This window comes from Staurois parvus, unplaced genomic scaffold (assembly GCF_062004578.1).
Source record: "Staurois parvus isolate SC_StPar_1 unplaced genomic scaffold, SC_StPar_1.0 ptg000172l, whole genome shotgun sequence".
Lineage (NCBI taxonomy): Eukaryota > Metazoa > Chordata > Amphibia > Anura > Ranidae > Staurois > Staurois parvus.
Window position 1 is genome coordinate 13,366,136 of NW_028317968.1, and position 17,776 is coordinate 13,383,911.

Genomic DNA, 17,776 nt, shown 5'->3' on the forward strand with positions numbered 1-17,776 from the left:
CTTGTATTTATTGATGATGTGACTGCTGACAAAAGCAGCAGGATGAATTCTGAAGTGTTTCGGGCAATATTATCTGCTCGTATTCAGCCAAATACTTCAGAACTCATTGGATGCTGCTTCACAGTGCAGATAAACAATGGCCCAAAGCATACTGCAAAAGTAACCAAAGAGTTTATTAAGGGAAAGAAGTGGAATGTTATCAATGGCCAAGTCAATCACCTGACCTGAATCCGATTGAGCATGCATTTCACTTGCTGAAGACAAAACTGAAGGGAAAATGCCCCAAGAACAAGCAGGCACTGAAGACAGTTGCAGTAGAGGCCTGCCAGAGTATCACCAGGGATGAAACCCAGCGTCTGGTGATGTCTATGCGTTCCAGACTTCAGGCTGTAATTGACTGCAAAGGGTTTGCAACCAAGTATTAAAAAGTGAAGTTTGATTTATGATTATTATTCTGTCCCATTACTTTTGGTCCCTTAACAAGTGGGAGGCACATATGCAAACTGTTGTAATTCCTACACCATTCACCTGATTTGGATGTAAATACCCTCAAATTAAAGTTTACAGTCTGCAGTTAAAGCACATCTTGTTCGTTTCATTTCAAATACATTGTGGTGGTATATAGAGCCAAAAATGTTAGAATTGCGTCAATGTCCCAATATTTATGGACCTGACTGTATAATCCACTTTCATTACCTTTGAGTTTTTGTAAAACAAATTGGGGGTAAAGAATGAAGAAAATGTAGGGAAATACAAACAAAAAAAATAAATCCACCCAAGAACAAAATTGCCAAGTAATTCAACCACTTTAAACTAGATTTTGATCACAAAAACCATCAAAATTGATACCACAATCAATCTATAGTGATGGTGGCAGGTTGCCTTCTGTATACATATAGCTGTTTTTGCACTTGAAAACAGATAGAAAATACCTTAAAATCACTGTGTAAGGGCAGAATTTTAATTTTCTCTTCAAGGCCAATTCACACAATTGTGTTGTGGAAATTTACATTACGTATGTTTCAATGTAATTTTTGAACACTTCTACAATGCAATTCACAAAAAACACTAATACACTGCTGTGCATTGTGGTGTGGAGCATCACAAAAAAGTAGTGCAGGTTTATTTGTGTATTCTGGTGTGTTGTGTGCAACATACTGTTCATTAATGCAACTCACAAAAATGTGTGAAAGAGCCCCAAAAGGTACTCTTTGCACCAAAACACTTTGCTTTTTATTACTACTCCCCAAATTATTAACCATCTCTAACATTTATATATGAATTTACCACTATTGTGTTTAAACTCCACTGTGATTTAGATTGCACCTTCTCCAAGCAAGAAGAAACACACAAATTAAAATACCAGTTTGCATTTATTTTTTCATTGTACATAAGTTTATTTTTCTTTTTACATTCGAAAAGTCACGGGTGTCAACTTCCATCTTTTACAGGCAGTCAGGCAGAGAACAGAATACAAAACAGACAGACAAATAAACAAAGTTATCTTACAATTAGAAGCTTTATTTGTATAAAGGAATTTTAAAAGGCAAAAGTGTTGGACACAAGCTGAAGGTCTCGACAAGATAAAGCTAATCTGAATAGTTTCTTTCAAAGCATGAAAAGAAAAAAAAAAAAAACAAAAACGTTCAGTAGACAAAGCACAGACAGGTGGGTTTTGCAACACGTTAAATCCATCTATCAAAATGCTGGTGTATAATGTGTGCATTATTTAGCAATAGTACAAGGATGAGGTTTTGTTCAGGGAAGCAGAAAATGAAAAGCAAAATTGTTTACAGGACAGGCTGAGGAATAATTAAAGAAAAAAAAAAAGAAAAAAAATGTTACCCCCTCCAATATGAAAGTGACTTAGACGCTGGTACATCAATATGGCAGACAAAGTATGTTGGTGCTACTAAGTCTGTGCAGGATAAGCCTATACAGCTTGAACAAGACAAAGTTACAGATCTTCTAATAAATCATACATTCTCAAATATATTAATTTTCTTTAACAATATAGCGATAGAAAACTAGGCCCTTGTACAGTCGGTGGTTGTGTCAATGACCACAGAGGTATTCAAGTCAAAATTCATGTCAATCAACTTTTTGATTGGTTTATTAGGGGAATTAATATACTTTTGTCAAAAAACATTTGTGCAGTGGAGAGGATTCAACCTAATGCATGGAAACTGCACAAAAGGAAAACATAACCAATAAGCTTCTTCCTTTCCTTGTTTTAATCCATGCTATAAACCTATGACTTCCCTTTCCCAAATCTTCCTACACAAAGCCCTATGTGAGATTTTGGCACAATCCTGTTTAAACAGCTATGACATGCAAAGAGCCTTAACCAAGCATTTGCCCACATATTAAAATGCCATTAACTTCTGCCCACACCTAGGCTAAAGGGCTACTATCCTATCCATCACTTAGAGGTAATGTTAACTTGCACAAGAATAACTCCTCCTGCTATAAACAGAATGGTTAGCACAAAAGGTTACGGTCATAAGACAAACTAAATATATATTTAATAGGAATTGAGTCTAAGTGGTGTAAAAAGGTCATTAAAGATTAGCAACTTGAACTGTTAGTGTTATGAAGAGTTTCTTCAATGCAGTAAAAGGAATCTGTAGTAAGAGCCATGAGATGTTAGACAAAAGCTGCATTTTTTACAGCAAACATTTTTAGCATATGTACACGTAGAAGTCTTCACTGTGCCCAAAGCATTTATGCACCAAATTCCTATTACTGTTCATGGGGGAACTATAGCTGTCCCAACACAGCAAACAGGGTGTTTGTGAATCCTATACAGAAAGGGATGGAAATTTGTGAATCCTACATAAAAAATGCTGGAAATTTACAGTGAATGCTGAATGAAGGCCAACAGGACACATTCTTTGGCTTCAGTTCACTGAACAAACAGATAATGCCAACACTTATTTCAGCAGGTTTGACTAAACCCATTCACAATCCTGGCTGCATTTAACTTCCCAATAGTGAATGGAACTTCCATATTTAGCACATGATGTCTTGGGTACATACCAATTTAGCCATCATCTTATATGCACTTACTCTTAGCTAAAATGTGATCCTGTGAATCAATAGGATACTGCATGGAAAGTCCCAAAACATGCATTTCAAGATACCTGGGTAGAGTATAATTGTATAGTTAGGATACCAGAATTGGGTTCCAATTTTAGGTGCTGCCCCATAAACTACACACCATCTATTAAGAGGACATAGCTGCAGAACACCATCACTAATAATCACAGGTTCAGGGTGATGGTATACAGAAGTCATGAATGGAGTAACAGAATAGTGCAACTTGCTTGTAGATCATATTGTGCTATGGAAGAATTGTTTACACATCATGTACACATATACCTATGCGGTCTTCAAAGGCTTATGAAAAACCTGACAAAATGAAGTTACCTTTGATGCTAACAGCACAAAATGACATGAAGGCCCAAGTAGGGCATTTTGGAAGGGGATTTTCATGGAAGGTTGAGTAGATCAAAAAGGAGATCAAGAATATGGCACGGAAAAATCTCCCAAAATCCTATATGTGCTTTTCACCTCCAGAAAGATATTTTCTTCAGGAGTTTGGATTAGGAGCGGAGAAAGGAGGCACTGCATGTACATTTAATGCTTCCTGAAGACTTTTCCGCAAACCCAAACCTGAAACTCTAGATAGATGTTTAGGTGTGAAACAAAAACAAGAATACATACAATTACAGTACAAATGGTGCATATAGCGCTTTGCTGCTGGAGTCTCTGGCATCATATGGCAGGTGGTGCAGCAGCAAAAACAGCTATTCGCTTTGTTCTTCTCTTGGTCTTCCCAAAAGGCTCTAGGACTTTGCTTATAGGATGGAGCAACGCTGCTTCTTCCTGTGTTTTCGGACTTGCAAGGCTGCTCGTGTTGCCATTTCAAACACCTCTCGCACACCATCCTTTGTCTTGGCAGAGCATTCCAGGTATCCAAAAGCATTGATGCGATTTGCCATTTCTCGTCCATCCTCTGGCTTCACAGGCTCCTAAAAAAATAAATAAAAATTGGATTGTAGACTTGGAAAATAGACCAATTTACATTTCTTTACATATGTTTCATGAAGGTCGCTAATGAAGAATATTTAAACGAGTGAGATCAGTAAATTGGCTTCCATTAACCACTTGCCTACTAGGCACTTATATCCCCTTCTTGCCCAGGCCAAATTTTCTGCTTTCAGCATGGTTGTACTTTGAATGGCAATTGCGCGATCATGAAACACTGTACCCATATGAAATTTTTATCATTTTTTTCACACAAATAGAGCTTTCTTTTGGTGGTATTTACTTGCTGCTGGTTGTTTTCTTTTTTGTGCTATAAACAAAAAAAAAGCAAAAAAATGTGCAAAATTTTATAATGGAAACACAGAACTTTTATTTTTTTAAAACAGCTAATTTTTCTCCTTCACCGATGTGCGTTGATGAGGTGGCACGGATAGGCAGCACTGATATGGGACAATGATGGGCACTGACTGGAGGCACAGGTGGGTTGCCCTGATCAGTGCCGATCGGTCCTCTGACAATTGCCGGCTATCAGCAGTACTTTCCTCACGCTGTGACAGCGTGAGAAAGTGCAGCCGATAACTGGCAACTGCATTTACCAGTGCTCTGTTGTGTCATTGGAGACAGCTGATCAGGTGGTAAAATGCGACTGTGATTGGTCTTTTACCACATCATATGATCAGCTGTGTCGTGCGTTCTGGGAGGACGTCATATGTGCCCTCCCAGAACTGGACAACTGCGCTGTAGCCGTCATTCGGCTATAGCGCGGTTGGCAACTGGATAAAGAGCAACACCTCACATAACTACTCCTTTTCTGCGGACAGAAAGAGGAAAGCATAGAACCCGTGTCAGGTTTTTACTGCAGTCTGTATCCCTGTTGGGAAGATTATCCTTCACTGTATTAGAACATCAAGTGATGAAAAAATGGGATTATTTTATACAGAGTACAAAAAAATCCCGTTTTTTCTTGCATTAATGGACGGACACAGTGGCTTCTTTAACCTTAACGAAGCAGGGCTGTCCCCAAGCAGTGCCAGAATGAGGGGAGGGCAACCATACAATGTAAAAAGAAAGAACCCCCAGGGCAAGAAGTCAACACTCCAAACAACCTCAAAAGGAGAGGCTGAGGAGCCCTAAACAGTCGCATGCAACAGTTTGCAGCCAAAACTAGCATTGGAGGATGCCAACACATCAACTTTATAAACGGGTGCATAGATGACCAGGCCACCGGCTTGCAAACCTGAGAAACAGACACCTGATGTCAGAACGCCCAGGAGGCACTAACCGCCCTATAGGAATGCGCCGTAACTGGGTAATCCTGCCCCTTAACAGCATGAGCCTGAATAATAGTCTGCAGAATCCAATGAGAAAAAGTGGCAGAAGTTACTGCCAGGCCCTTCTTGGACCATCCATGAGGATGAAGATAGAGTCTGACCTCCGAAAGGCAGAAGTTACAAATACACGCGAATCTTGTGGACCACATCCAGGGAATGTAGTGCCACCTCTTAGGGGTGCGTTGGTTGAGGACACAGTGAGGGAAGAACAATATCTTTGTTCAAATGAAAAAGGGGAGTGCACAGTAGAGACCACATTACGAATCCCCTGAAAAGTACAGACCAAAGAATGTGTAGATAAGGGCCGCTGAAAGAAAAACAAACCAGAGCAGAGACTTGACCCTTGATTGTACTCAATGCAAGCCTTTGATCCACACCCCGTTTGAGGAAGGCCAACACCCAAGCCACAATGAAGGAACAAGGATGGAACCCCAAGGCTTTACATCAACCAATATAAGCTCTCCAGGTGCGATAATAAATCTTTCGGGAGGTAGACTTCAACATACTTGGAATCACTGAGTCAGACAACCCAGTCCTTCAGAACCTGGCTCTCTATAGCCACACTGTCAAAGCGAGCGATTGAGGCGGGAAACCAGAAGATCCATGTCCGAAGCCCCCCAGCACATGCAGAGCTGATGGAAAGCTTCTGGATGTAGGGATTACTCACCCTGATCCAGCGTCTGATGGCTGAGATAGTCTGCTTTCCAGTTTGACGCCTGGAATGTGTATGGCAGAGACAGAATGGGGGGGGAGAGGGAGAGAGAGAGAGAGAGAGAGAGAGAGAGAGAGAGAGAGGGAGAGAGAGAGGGAGAGAGAGAGGGAGAGAGAGAGGGAGGGAGAGAGAGAGGGAGAGAGAGAGGGAGAGAGAGAGGGAGAGGGAGAGGGGGAGGGGGAGGGGGAGGGGGAGGGGGAGGGGGAGGGAGAGGGGGAGAGAGGGGGAGAGAGGGGGAGAGAGGGGGAGAGAGGGGGAGGGGGAGGGGGAGAGGGAGAGGGAGAGAGGGGGAGGGGGAGGGGGAGAGGGAGAGGGAGAGAGGGAGAGAGGGAGGGAGAGGGAGAGGGAGAGAGAGAGAGAGAGGGGGGGAGGGGGAGAGAGAGGGGGGGGAGAGAGAGAGGGAGAGAGGGGGGGGGGAGAGAGGGGGGGGGAGAGAGAGAGGAGAGAGGGGGGGAGGGGGAGGAGAGGGGGGGGAGAGAGGGAGAGAGGGGGGGAGGGGGGGAGAGGGGGGGGGAGAGGGGGGAGAGGGGGGGAGAGGGGGGGGGAGGGGGAGAGAGAGGGGGGGAGAGGGAGAGAGAGGGGGGAGAGGGAGAGAGGGGGGGGGGAGAGGGAGAGAGGGGGGGGGGAGAGGGAGAGAGGGGGGGGGGAGAGGGAGAGAGGGGGGGGGGAGAGGGAGAGAGGGGGGGGGGAGAGGGAGAGAGGGGGGGGGGAGAGGGAGAGAGAGGGGGGGGGGAGAGAGGGGGGAGAGGGAGAGAGAGGGGGGGGGAGGGGGGGGGAGGGGGGGAGAGAGGGGGGAGGGAGAGAGGGGGGGGGAGGGAGAGAGGGGGGGGGAGGGAGGGAGAGAGGGGGGAGGGAGAGAGGGGGGAGGGAAGAGAGAGCGGGGGGGGGAGAGAAGAGAGAGCGGGGGGGAGGGAGGGAAGAGAGAGAGCGGGGGGGAGGGAGGGAAGGAGAGAGAGGGGGGGAGGGAGGGAAGAGAGAGAGCGGGGGGGAGGGAGGGAAGAGAGAGAGAGCGGGGGGGAGGGAAGGAGAGAGAGAGCGGGGGGGAGGGAAGAGAGAGAGAGAGAGCGGGGGGGAGGGAAGAGAGAGAGGAGAGCGGGGGGAGGGAAGAGAGAGCGGGCGGGGGGGGGGGGAGAGAAGAGCGGGCGGGGGGGGGGGGAAGAGAGAGCGGGCGGGGGGGGGGGGAAGAGAGCGGGCGGGGGGGGGAGGAAGAGAGCGGGCGGGGGGGGGAGGAAGAGAGGCGGGCGGGGGGGGGGAGGAAGAGAGCGGGCGGGGGGGGGAGGAAGAGAGCGGGCGGGGGGGGGGAGGAAGAGAGCGGGCGGGGGGGGAGGAAGAGAGCGGGCGGGGGGGGAGGAAGAGAGCGGGCGGGGGGGGGAGGAAGAGAGCGGGCGGGGGGGGGAGGAAGAGAGCGGGCGGGGGGGGAGGAAGAGAGCGGGCGGGGGGGAGGAAGAGAGCGGGCGGGGGGGAGGAAGAGAGCGGGCGGGGGGGAGGGAGAGAGCGGGCGGGGGGGAGGGAGAGAGCGGGGGGAAGGGAGAGAGCGGGGGGAAGGGAGAGAGCGGGGGGAAGGGAGAGGGGGGACTCACCACCGTCAGGAGCTGCCAAGGTGCCCATGTGGCCCGCAGTGTGTGTGTGTGTGTTGAGTCAGACCTCCACAAGCCCAAGGTGCTGGAGGGAATCCCTACTGTGGGCTATGGGAAAATGGCTGCCAAGGACCACCCCTAGCCAGCCCTCATCGCTTGGTAGCCACTCAGACCCAAAAGAAATGGCCACCGGCTGAAAATCTGCAGAAAAATGGCAGCCCTGTCTGGTACTAGAGGCCAAAATATCCAAGAAAATGGCCATTGCGGCTACATAAACATGGCCGCTAGCCATCCCGCCCTGTGCCTCCTAATCCAGGTAGGCCTGCAAACCATAATGGATACCTCCCCCCATAGCAGGACAAGGCCCCCTCCAGCCCTAGTTAAGTCCCACATTGCAGAAGGAAGGAGAGGAAGCCTGCACTACCAGAGTCCAGCCAGGAATGAGGTACAGGGGTACACTGTGACACAGACTAAAAGCACCCAGTCATATGCATCCCCACGAGGAGTTTGCCCCATGGACTGGGGAGGCCAGTGAGTTATAGTTGTAGCCTACTCAACGCAGGGCTGGCGGTCTGTGAGCGCTCTGGTTAGACTGGGGTGACCATTAGATCTAGATTACCCAGCCAGTCGCTCACCCCAACTGTTGACAGAATATCTCTGCAGAACACAAAAGTCCAGGAAAAAATAGAAAGGAAAAGTTGTGGGACCATAAAACTTCACATGCATACTCCTGAGACACTAGGCAGAAAAGACTGGAGACTTATAGCAGAGAGGGGGTTTTATACCCAGAGAGGACTGCCCATATGAGTTGCCAAGTCTTTTTTCTGTCTAGTGTCCTACTCCTGTAGGTGGGGCTATCAAACCCGGCTTTATTAAGGTTAAAGAAGCCGCCGTGTCAGTCAATGAACTTGAGAAATCTCACCAGTTAAATCTGGAAGCGTTAGAAACTTTTCCCAGCGACAACTACCCAATTTCCTGTCTAGCTGTCACAGGAACAAGACAGGAGACAACATCTCCCCCTGGGCACACAGAGAGCAATTACTTAACAAAAGAATTACCCTTTCCCAGGCCAGGCAACATAGTGGTACACTGCAGGTGAGCTGCCTGCTGATCTGTTCTAGGATTTTCTACAGCACAAGTTTGTCAGCAGGTCCCGGTCAATAATATTCAGCTGGGATCAGCTGATATGCTGCAGCTAATTTTGTAAACGGACACAAGATCTTCCCGTTTCTTCTCTTCCTGAACCCCTTTTGGTGTCAGGAAGGGAAGAGGGCAGCACTACAATAAGTAAAGCAGCACATCTGCACCCACACTTTTTTTTTTTAGGCACATTTAACCCATTCATTCCACTCCATTAACCATTTGTTCACCCCTGTCATCCAGCCAGTGCCACTAGTACAGTGTCAGTGTACAGTATTTTTCACTGATCATTGTATTAGTGTCACTAGCGACATCAGATAGTGTCAGTTAGCATACTCCCCAGCCAGGGTCAGTTAGTGCTAGATTGCCTGCCACTTTATCACAGTCACAAAATAAGTCGCTGATCACCACCATTGCTAGTATAATGTCTGTACGGATCAGTATCTTAATCAAACAGAACTATACTAGTGTCCCCAAAACCTTGGTGTTAGCAGGATCAGACCCTATCACTGCCACCTCAGATACATTTTACAAAAAACTGCAGCATAAGTGGAATCAGACCTGATCTCTGCCAGCACTAGCAGTTTTATTTCTGTCACGCAAACAGTCCCTAATTGCTAGTCAAGAGCTCTTTTACCATAGTCACCACTGGGTACCTGTAATATTAGTGCCCAAAATGTCTAGGGAGTAAGCCTATGGGATTCTAAGCATGACAGAGGAACGTCCTCTGTCAGAATCAGGCTCAGAGTATGAACCTGTAGAACGTAGCAGCACCCTGACAGATAGCTCACATGATGGAGAAGAGGTTCCTGCTAAAATCAGGTGTACCCGACCCCAGGTTGCTGAGGTGCTAGAAGTGGACAGTTATGCTCATATACAGCAGAGTGCCAGTCTTAGAGCTGCACTACCTTTTGGTGATCTGGCAACCACCAGTAATATCACATGGTGACATGGCAACCATCAGCAGTGCAGTCCAGCTAGTGAGGAGGCTAGCACTAGTAAAGTCCCGCAACCACCACCAATTCGAACACAGGGCCATAGAGCCCAAAGTGTCCTTTCAGGGGTGCTTGCAAATGCTAATTGGCTGCCCCCAGATTCAGCAGCACCCATTATCCCCCCATTCGTGGCCCAACCTGGGGTACAGGTGGAAACAGCCAACTTACCAACTCCCCTTGACTTTGAGCATTTTTTCACCAAAAACCTCTACAATTTGATTGTGGACCAAAGCAACTACATTCCAGGCATTATATTGACTCCAAACCAAATGCGTACCTTGCAAGGACATTTGAGTGGACACCTATCACGGTTTTCAAAAGTAAACATTTTTTGGGTCTAACATTGGGCATTCGAAAAAAGAATGAATTGTGGTCATATTGGTCCACAGACCCAGTTCATCATATGCTTGTGTTCTCTGCTGCAATGGCCAGGCATAGATATGAGAATGCTTTTCATGCATTTCAATAATACTACCCTCTTTCATCCTTGGGGTGACCTTGACTATAAATCAGCTCCACAAAATTTGGCCCTTCGTAAATCGGTCCCAAAAATTAGCAGATGTGTATATGCCCTAACAAAACATCTGCATAGGACTAGTCTCTATAACAATTCACTTGCCGGCTTGCAATTAAGCAGTATCTGCCCAGAAATGTGCCACATATATGGGGTCTGTAACTGTTAGCTCTGTGAAAAGGTCACAGGCTGTACATATTGTTTTAGGATTTATGAGGGAAACGACAGCCCCATAGGGCCCTCGGATTCCCATACTACATGTGGAGCAGTAGTAAGAATGTGGGATTTGGGGTCACCTGTGTTTCCCATAATGGGTACCATTTGTACGTGGACAAACTTTATGCAAGCGTGCCACTTTAGACACTTATTCAATCTTGGAATTGGCAGCTGTGGCACCATGTGATCTAATCACAGTAGCTTCCCTCAAAGGCTTGTTAACACCTGACTTAGAATGGGGGAGAAAGCTTGCTTGAACAGTGAGGAAAAATGTACAGGGGTTATAACCCTGCCTTACTCTATCCAAAATGAATAGTTCTGCATTTAAATCAACTTTAAGAACGGAAAGCAAAGCTTATTTTGGATAAAAATAAGAGGGTTAGAAACCCTGTCAGGTTTTGTTCGCGATCTGTGCCCCATTGGGGGGACTTCTCCTTACCTCCTGCTCCATAAGCATTTCTGGTGATAAGGTCACCAGGACCAATACAAAAAATGAAGACAGAGTGAATCTCCCTAACAGGGACACCACAATGAAAACCTGACAGATGTTCCCAATCCCTCTTTATTCAATCTAAAAACAAAAAAAAATTGCCTTCAGTTCTACTTTAAGCATATGCTTTTTCAGCTTTGCATGTTTCATAGCGGTCTAGCTGAATAGGCTGCCATTGCAGAACGCCTCTGTAAATACAGACTAGTTGTCTAGCTGTCATGTTTGTAGTAAAATGGAAATCTACCATTGAATTATTATATTAACATTAAACAGATATAACACATGTGCCTTGATAATCATATAGCACCATGTCTGGAGATCATGCAACTCAATCTCGCTCAGCCCCACATGCTCTCTGATCTACATATTGAGATTGCAAAGCCTTACTAGGAAACGCTTCATCCTTGGCCTGATGTTGTCAAAGATGTAGATTGCTCAAGGGGCTGAACATCATCATGAGCTGCATGGTGTTGCTGGTAAATGGCCATCAGTTTTCAATGCGGATTGTTGGACAACTGGAGTGCTGACAGATGTCAGATATGGTCCTATGCATTTACGGATGTACATGTGTTATATGGATGTCAGGAAAGGGATCACTGCTGGTGGTGCTGTGGCCTCACCTGCTCTATGGCCTGCAGTACCAGGAGTTATCAGCAAGTGCTTTTCAGCAGCCAGGATCTCACCTCCTGCAATCAAGCCATCATCTGAGGCCGATTACAGGAGGTGTACTTAAACAGTAATCATGCCTGTAACCAGTGCCTTGGTGTTTGTTTTCCCATGAGCCTTTGTTGTCCTGTATCTGTATCCCGATTCCCGTGATCTACTTGCTTTACTCCGACTGAACTTTGCCTGCACTGACCCAGCTCTCCCTTTGACTATCCGTTTGCCTACTCCTCTGTACCAAATCCGCCCAATTGATCCTGACCCGGCCTGCCTGACCATTCTACCTCTCCAGCCCCGACTACGCTTTTATTTCTGTACATAGATATATATTGGGTGAAGGTTTGGTTATTTGGTTTTTGTTTGCACTGTGCATTTGTATACTGGTGTATCTCACAATAAATTATATTATCTACATCACTCCTGAAGCCGGATATTCCCTGTGTCAGTCCACACATCTCTGGTCATATCCGAATTACTGACAATGGCTGTATAAAGTTAATTGAATAAATATAGGACAAACTTCCACTTTAAGTCCTCAGAACTAAGTCCCTGACCAAACAAGTATACAACTAGTAAAGTTAGTTTGTTCCCTAAAAAAATATATGCACATCAGAAAAAAACAAAACAAAAGGGGAAGGTCACTTCTCTAAAGAGATGTTTCCTTTATTTTAACATCTTTATACAAGCCAGCACCTCAATTTAAAACTACTGGTAAATCTCACTTAATGAAGAAGGAAGGCCTTTCAGTCAAGTAACATATGCCTATATGTTTGAAGGAATTGCAATACAAACAAGAATCAGGTCTTTTCCTTTGGAAAGGGTATGTTGTGATGATTTCCTTGTGCTTTCACAGATTTTTGACCAAAAATGGGAATTTACAGTTCCTTCAGGTTAATACTAGAATTGTCAATATATTTAATTGCTGTGTGGTAGATAAGAATCACAAACCGGCATATTCTACCATATGTAGCCATCCTGCCTCAGATGGAATTAAACAGTTTACTGGAAAATTTAGAATATACACTTCTCTATGGCCAGCATTAGCCCAATAATTAGCTGGAGCAAAACAGGGCTGACTGAGAAGGGTGATAAATTCTGTGTCCACAAAGGAGAAACCCACCAAGCTCTTTTCACATGGGCACAGGTCAGAACCAAAAATGGATTCCTATATTTAGTCACAGCTACCTGCCTGGGTAAATTGCCAGCAAGCACAGGTTTTAAAAAAAAAAAAAAAAAAAAAAAAAAAAAAAGTAGTAGTAGTTATTAAATTAGTTTGAGTTTTAAAAAAAAATTATAAAGTGACAGACTCACTTTACACACCACATGTTGTGAACGTTTGCATAGCAAATTAGCAGAACATACAGTCAGGTCCATAAATAATTGGGACATCGACACAATTCTAACATTTTTGGCTCTATACACCACCACAATGGATTTGAAATGAAACGAACAAGATGTGCTTTAACTGCAGACTGTCAGCTTTAATTTGAGGGTATTTACATCCAAATCAGGTGAACGGTGTAGGAATTACAACAGTTTGCATATGTGCCTCCCACTTGTTAAGGGACCAAAAGTAATGGGACAGAATAGTAATCATAAATCAAACTTTCACTTTTTAATACTTGGTTGCAAATCCTTTGCAGTCAATTACAGCCTGAAGTCTGGAACGCATAGACATCACCAGACGCTGGGTTTCATCCCTGGTGATGCTCTGCCAGGCCTCTACTGCAACTGTCTTCAGTTCCTGCTTGTTCTTGGGGCATTTTCCCTTCAGTTTTGTCTTCAGCAAGTGAAATGCATGCTCAATCGGATTCAGGTCAGGTGATTGACTTGGCCATTGCATAACATTCCACTTCTTTCCCTTAAAAAATTCTTTGGTTGCTTTTGCAGTATGCTTTGGGTCATTGTCCATCTGCACTGTGAAGCGGCGTCCAATGAGTTCTGAAGCATTTGGCTGAATATGAGCAAATAATATTGCCCGAAACACTTCAGAATTCATCCTGCTGCTTTTGTCAGCAGTCACATCATCGATAAATACAAGAGAACCAGTTCCATTGGCAGCCATACATGCCCACGCCATGACACTACCACCACCATGCTTCACTGATGAGGTGGTATGCTTAGGATCATGAGCAGTTCCTTTCCTTCTCCATACTCTTCTCTTCCCATCACTCTGGTTCAAGTTGATCTTGGTCTCATCTGTCCATAGGATGTTGTTCCAGAACTGTGAAGGCTTTTTTAGATGTTGTTTGGCAAACTCTAATCTGGCCTTCCTGTTTTTGAGGCTCACCAATGGTTTCCATCTTGTGGTGAACCCTCTGTATTCACTTTGGTGAAGTCTTCTCTTGATTGTTGACTTTGACACACATACACCTACCTCCTGGAGAGTGTTCTTGATCTGGCCAACTGTTGTGAAGGATGTTTTCTTCACCAGGGAAAGAATTCTTCGGTCATCCACCACAGTTGTTTTCCCGTGGTCTTCCGGGTCTTTTGGTGTTGCTGAGCTCACCGGTGCGTTCCTTCTTTTTAAGAATGTTCCAAACAGTTGTTTTGGCCACGCCTAATGTTTTTGCTATCTCTCTGATGGGTTTATTTTGTTTTTTCAGCCTAATGATGGTTTGCTTCACTGATAGTGACAGCTCTTTGGATCTCATCTTGATAGTTGACAGCAACAGATTCCAAATGCAAATAGCACACTTGAAATGAACTTTGGACCTTTTATCTGCTCATTGTAATTGGGATAATGAGGGAATAACACACACCTGGCCATGGAACAGCTGAGAAGCCAATTGTCCCATTACTTTTGGTCCCTTATCAAGTGGCAGGCACATATGCAAACTGTTGTAATTCCTACACCGTTCACCTGATTTGGATGTAAATACCCTCAAATTAAAGCTGACAGTCTGCAGTTAAAGCACATCTTGTTTGTTTCATTTCAAATCCATTGTGGTGGTGTATAGAGCGAAAAATGTTAGAAGTGTGTCGATGTCCCAATATTTATGGACCTGACTGTAGGGCTTCAGATCAGCAAGACATGGTATCTTCTATGCAAAACTTCCTCTGGTCATTAAAAGGAGAAATACAGCCAAAGCTATTTTGGGTATACCTCTCCTGTAGGAGACAGGAGGGCACTTAGTTCTGCACTCCTGTGACTTCTTTGCAGAGCTTGGACCAGCTGAAAACAAGTGCCTGGTTGGCTGGACCGGAACATAGCACAACCTCTTAGCGATCCGCTGAAAGCCTGAGCCAGCCCCTCCCACCTCCTCCACAGCCCAGTGCTCCAGTGAGCGCTGGAGGGGCAGAGTACAGTTGGTGACTGATGGCTATCCCCTCAGATCAGAGCAGATAGTAGCATCTGAGTGTTCAGCAGTGTTTGATTGCATAGTTCTTACTGCAGAGCCAGCAGGGGACAAGTGCAGCATCAGATTGAAGCTGAGTCCACCTAGTTGAGCATAATTAAAAAAAACAAAAAAACAAAAACACACACATCAAAGGATAACTAAACCCAAGAACAAAAATGCAGGTTTCTTTATCCTTTAAAAGTCGAGTATACATAATTTATTTAGAAGTCCATACTTCCCTCAAACTTATTGATCAAATGATAACTTGACTAAATTGCAGTGCACAGCTCTGCAAAGTAGACATGAAAAATAAAGACCTTTTTTCACAGGCTCTAGCTTACTCGTCTTTCAGCCATGATATGGTAGAGTAGATAGCAGCCTGTTGCGTTAGATTTTGTCACATTTTTATTAATCCCTTTCAAATATGTTAGTGGTAACAAACCTTTTATGATGTACTCCCAGACCTTTGTTACACTGGCGTCCTGTCCAAAGCCTTTACTTTAAGGGCACATGCACTCTGGGAGTTTAGCCCTTGTGCATGCGATCCCAGCATTTCTGTTCATTCAGTATGCACAAGTGCAGTTTCCAGCCCCCTGTCAGCATTCTGGGCATTTGTCCCTGAACAGAGCCCTAAAGGGTGAGTATCACCAGTGTCCAGGTGCAGAACATCTAACAGGTCATAGACTGACAGGCTGCATGCAGAGATCTATGAGCTGCACCTTTACTTCCTGGCCGCAATGACCAGTGTCAGTGTGTTACGTGTCAAATTAACTACAGACTGAAAACACAAGAAAACAAAAGTGCAATATACAGTGGATATAAAAAGTCTACACACCCCTGTTAAAATGTCAGGTTTCTGTGATGTACAAAAATGAATCATTTCAGAACCTTTTACACCTTTAATGTGACCTATAGACCGTACAACTCAATTAAAAAACAAACTGAAATCTTTTTTTTTTTTTGGGGGGGGGGGGGGGTTGTGTAAACAAAAAAACTAAAATGTGGTTGCATAAGTGTGCACACCCTCTTATAACTGGGGCTGTAGCTACAGTGAAGGAAATAAGTGTTTGATCCCCTGCTGATTTTGAATGTTTGCACACTCACAAAAATGATCAGTCTAAAAATCGAATGGTAGGTGTATTGTAACACAGAGACAGAATAGCAACAAAAAATTAAAAAGGAATGCATGACTAAAATTATGCACTGATTTGCATGTTCATGAGGGAAATAAATATTTGATCCCCTTCACAAAACACGACTTAGTACTTGGTGGCAAATCCCTTGTTGGCAATCACAGAGGTTGGACGTTTCCTGTAGTTGGCCACCAGGTTTGCACACATCTCAGGAGGATTTTGGCCCACTCCTCTTGGCAGACATTTGAAAATCTGTCAAGGGAGCTGAAAGTTCGCGTTGCCAATGGGATTAAGGTCTGGAGACTGGCTAGGCCACTCCGGGACGGGACATTAAAGCGGAGCTCCACCCAAAAGGGGAAGTTCCGCTTTAAAAGAACTCTGCTCCCCCACTGCCCATTAAGGATTGGCACCTTTGAGGAGCGGGGGGGGGGCACATTGGGGGGGGGGGGGGGAGGAATTTGACAGGTACCCGCTCCCACTTCCAGTCACCTAGGCGATCGGAAACGGAAGATGTCCCCGACAGGTCCCAGAAGACTACAGGACCATTCACAAAGCGCAGCGCTACTCTCGTATGCGCAGTGGGTACCCGGGTCAAAGCCGGGTGCCCACACTAAAGATGCCGGCCTCCTGGAATATAGGATGGCCGGTGAAATGAGCTGCGGGGGACACACCACGGGACCGAGGGAGAGGTAAGTGGCTGTTTTTTTAAAAGTCAGCAGCTACAGTTTTTGTAGCTGCTGACTTTATTTTTTGATAGGTCGAGTGGAACTCTGCTTTAATGTGCTTCTTCTTGATCACTCCTTTGTTGCCTTGACCGTGTGTTTTGGGTCATTGTCATGCTGGAACACCCATCCACAACCCATTTTCACTGCCCTGGTTGAGGAAAGAAAGTTCTCACTAAGGATTTGACAGTACATTGCCCCGTCCATCGTCCCTTTGATGTGGTGCAGTTGTCCTGTCCCCTTAGCAGAAAAACACCCCCCAAAGCAGAATGTTTCCACCACCATGTTTGACAGTTGGGATGGTGTTCTTGGGGTCATAGGCAGAATTCCTCCTCCTCCAAACACGGCGAGTTGAGTTGATGACAAAAAGCTCAATTCTGATCTCATCTGACCACAACACTTTCAACCGGTCCTCATTCAGATGTTCAGTGGCAAACTTCAGACGGGCCTGGACATGTGCTTTCTTGAGCAGAGGGACCCTGTGGGCACTGCAGAATTTCAATCCTTGTCGGCGTAGTGTGTTACTAATTGTTTTCTTGGTGACTGTGGTCCTAGCTGCCTGGATCATTGCCAAGATCCTCACGTGTAGTTCTGGGATGATTCCTCACTGTTCTCATGTTCATTGACACTCCACGAGGTGAGATCTTGCATGGTGCACCAGACCTAGACAGACTGACCGTTGTTTTGGGTTTCTTCCATTTGCGAATGATTGCACAAACTGTTGTCACCTTCTATGCAAGCTGCTTGGCGATAGTTTGGTAGCCCAGTCCAGCCTTATGTAGGTCTACAATCTTGTCCCTGACATCCTTGGACAGCTCTTTGGTCTTTGCCATGGTGGAGAGATTGGAATATGATTGATTGCTCCTGTGGACAGGTGTCTTTTAAAAAAGGC

At 45.3% G+C, this 17,776-nt stretch overlaps 1 protein-coding gene across 1 annotated transcript in view; it reads right to left on the bottom strand.

The window, feature by feature from the left end:
- Positions 1–1,354: 1,354 nt before the first annotated feature.
- The window catches only part of LOC149462675 (rho-related GTP-binding protein RhoC), a 94,399-nt gene continuing 77,977 nt past the window's right edge, over positions 1,355–17,776 (bottom strand). The window contains exon 5 of the mRNA XM_089676728.1: positions 1,355–4,034. Within this exon, the coding sequence (XP_089532854.1) occupies positions 3,861–4,034 (174 nt within the window). The 3' untranslated portion in view covers positions 1,355–3,860. The remainder of the gene's footprint in view (positions 4,035–17,776) is intronic.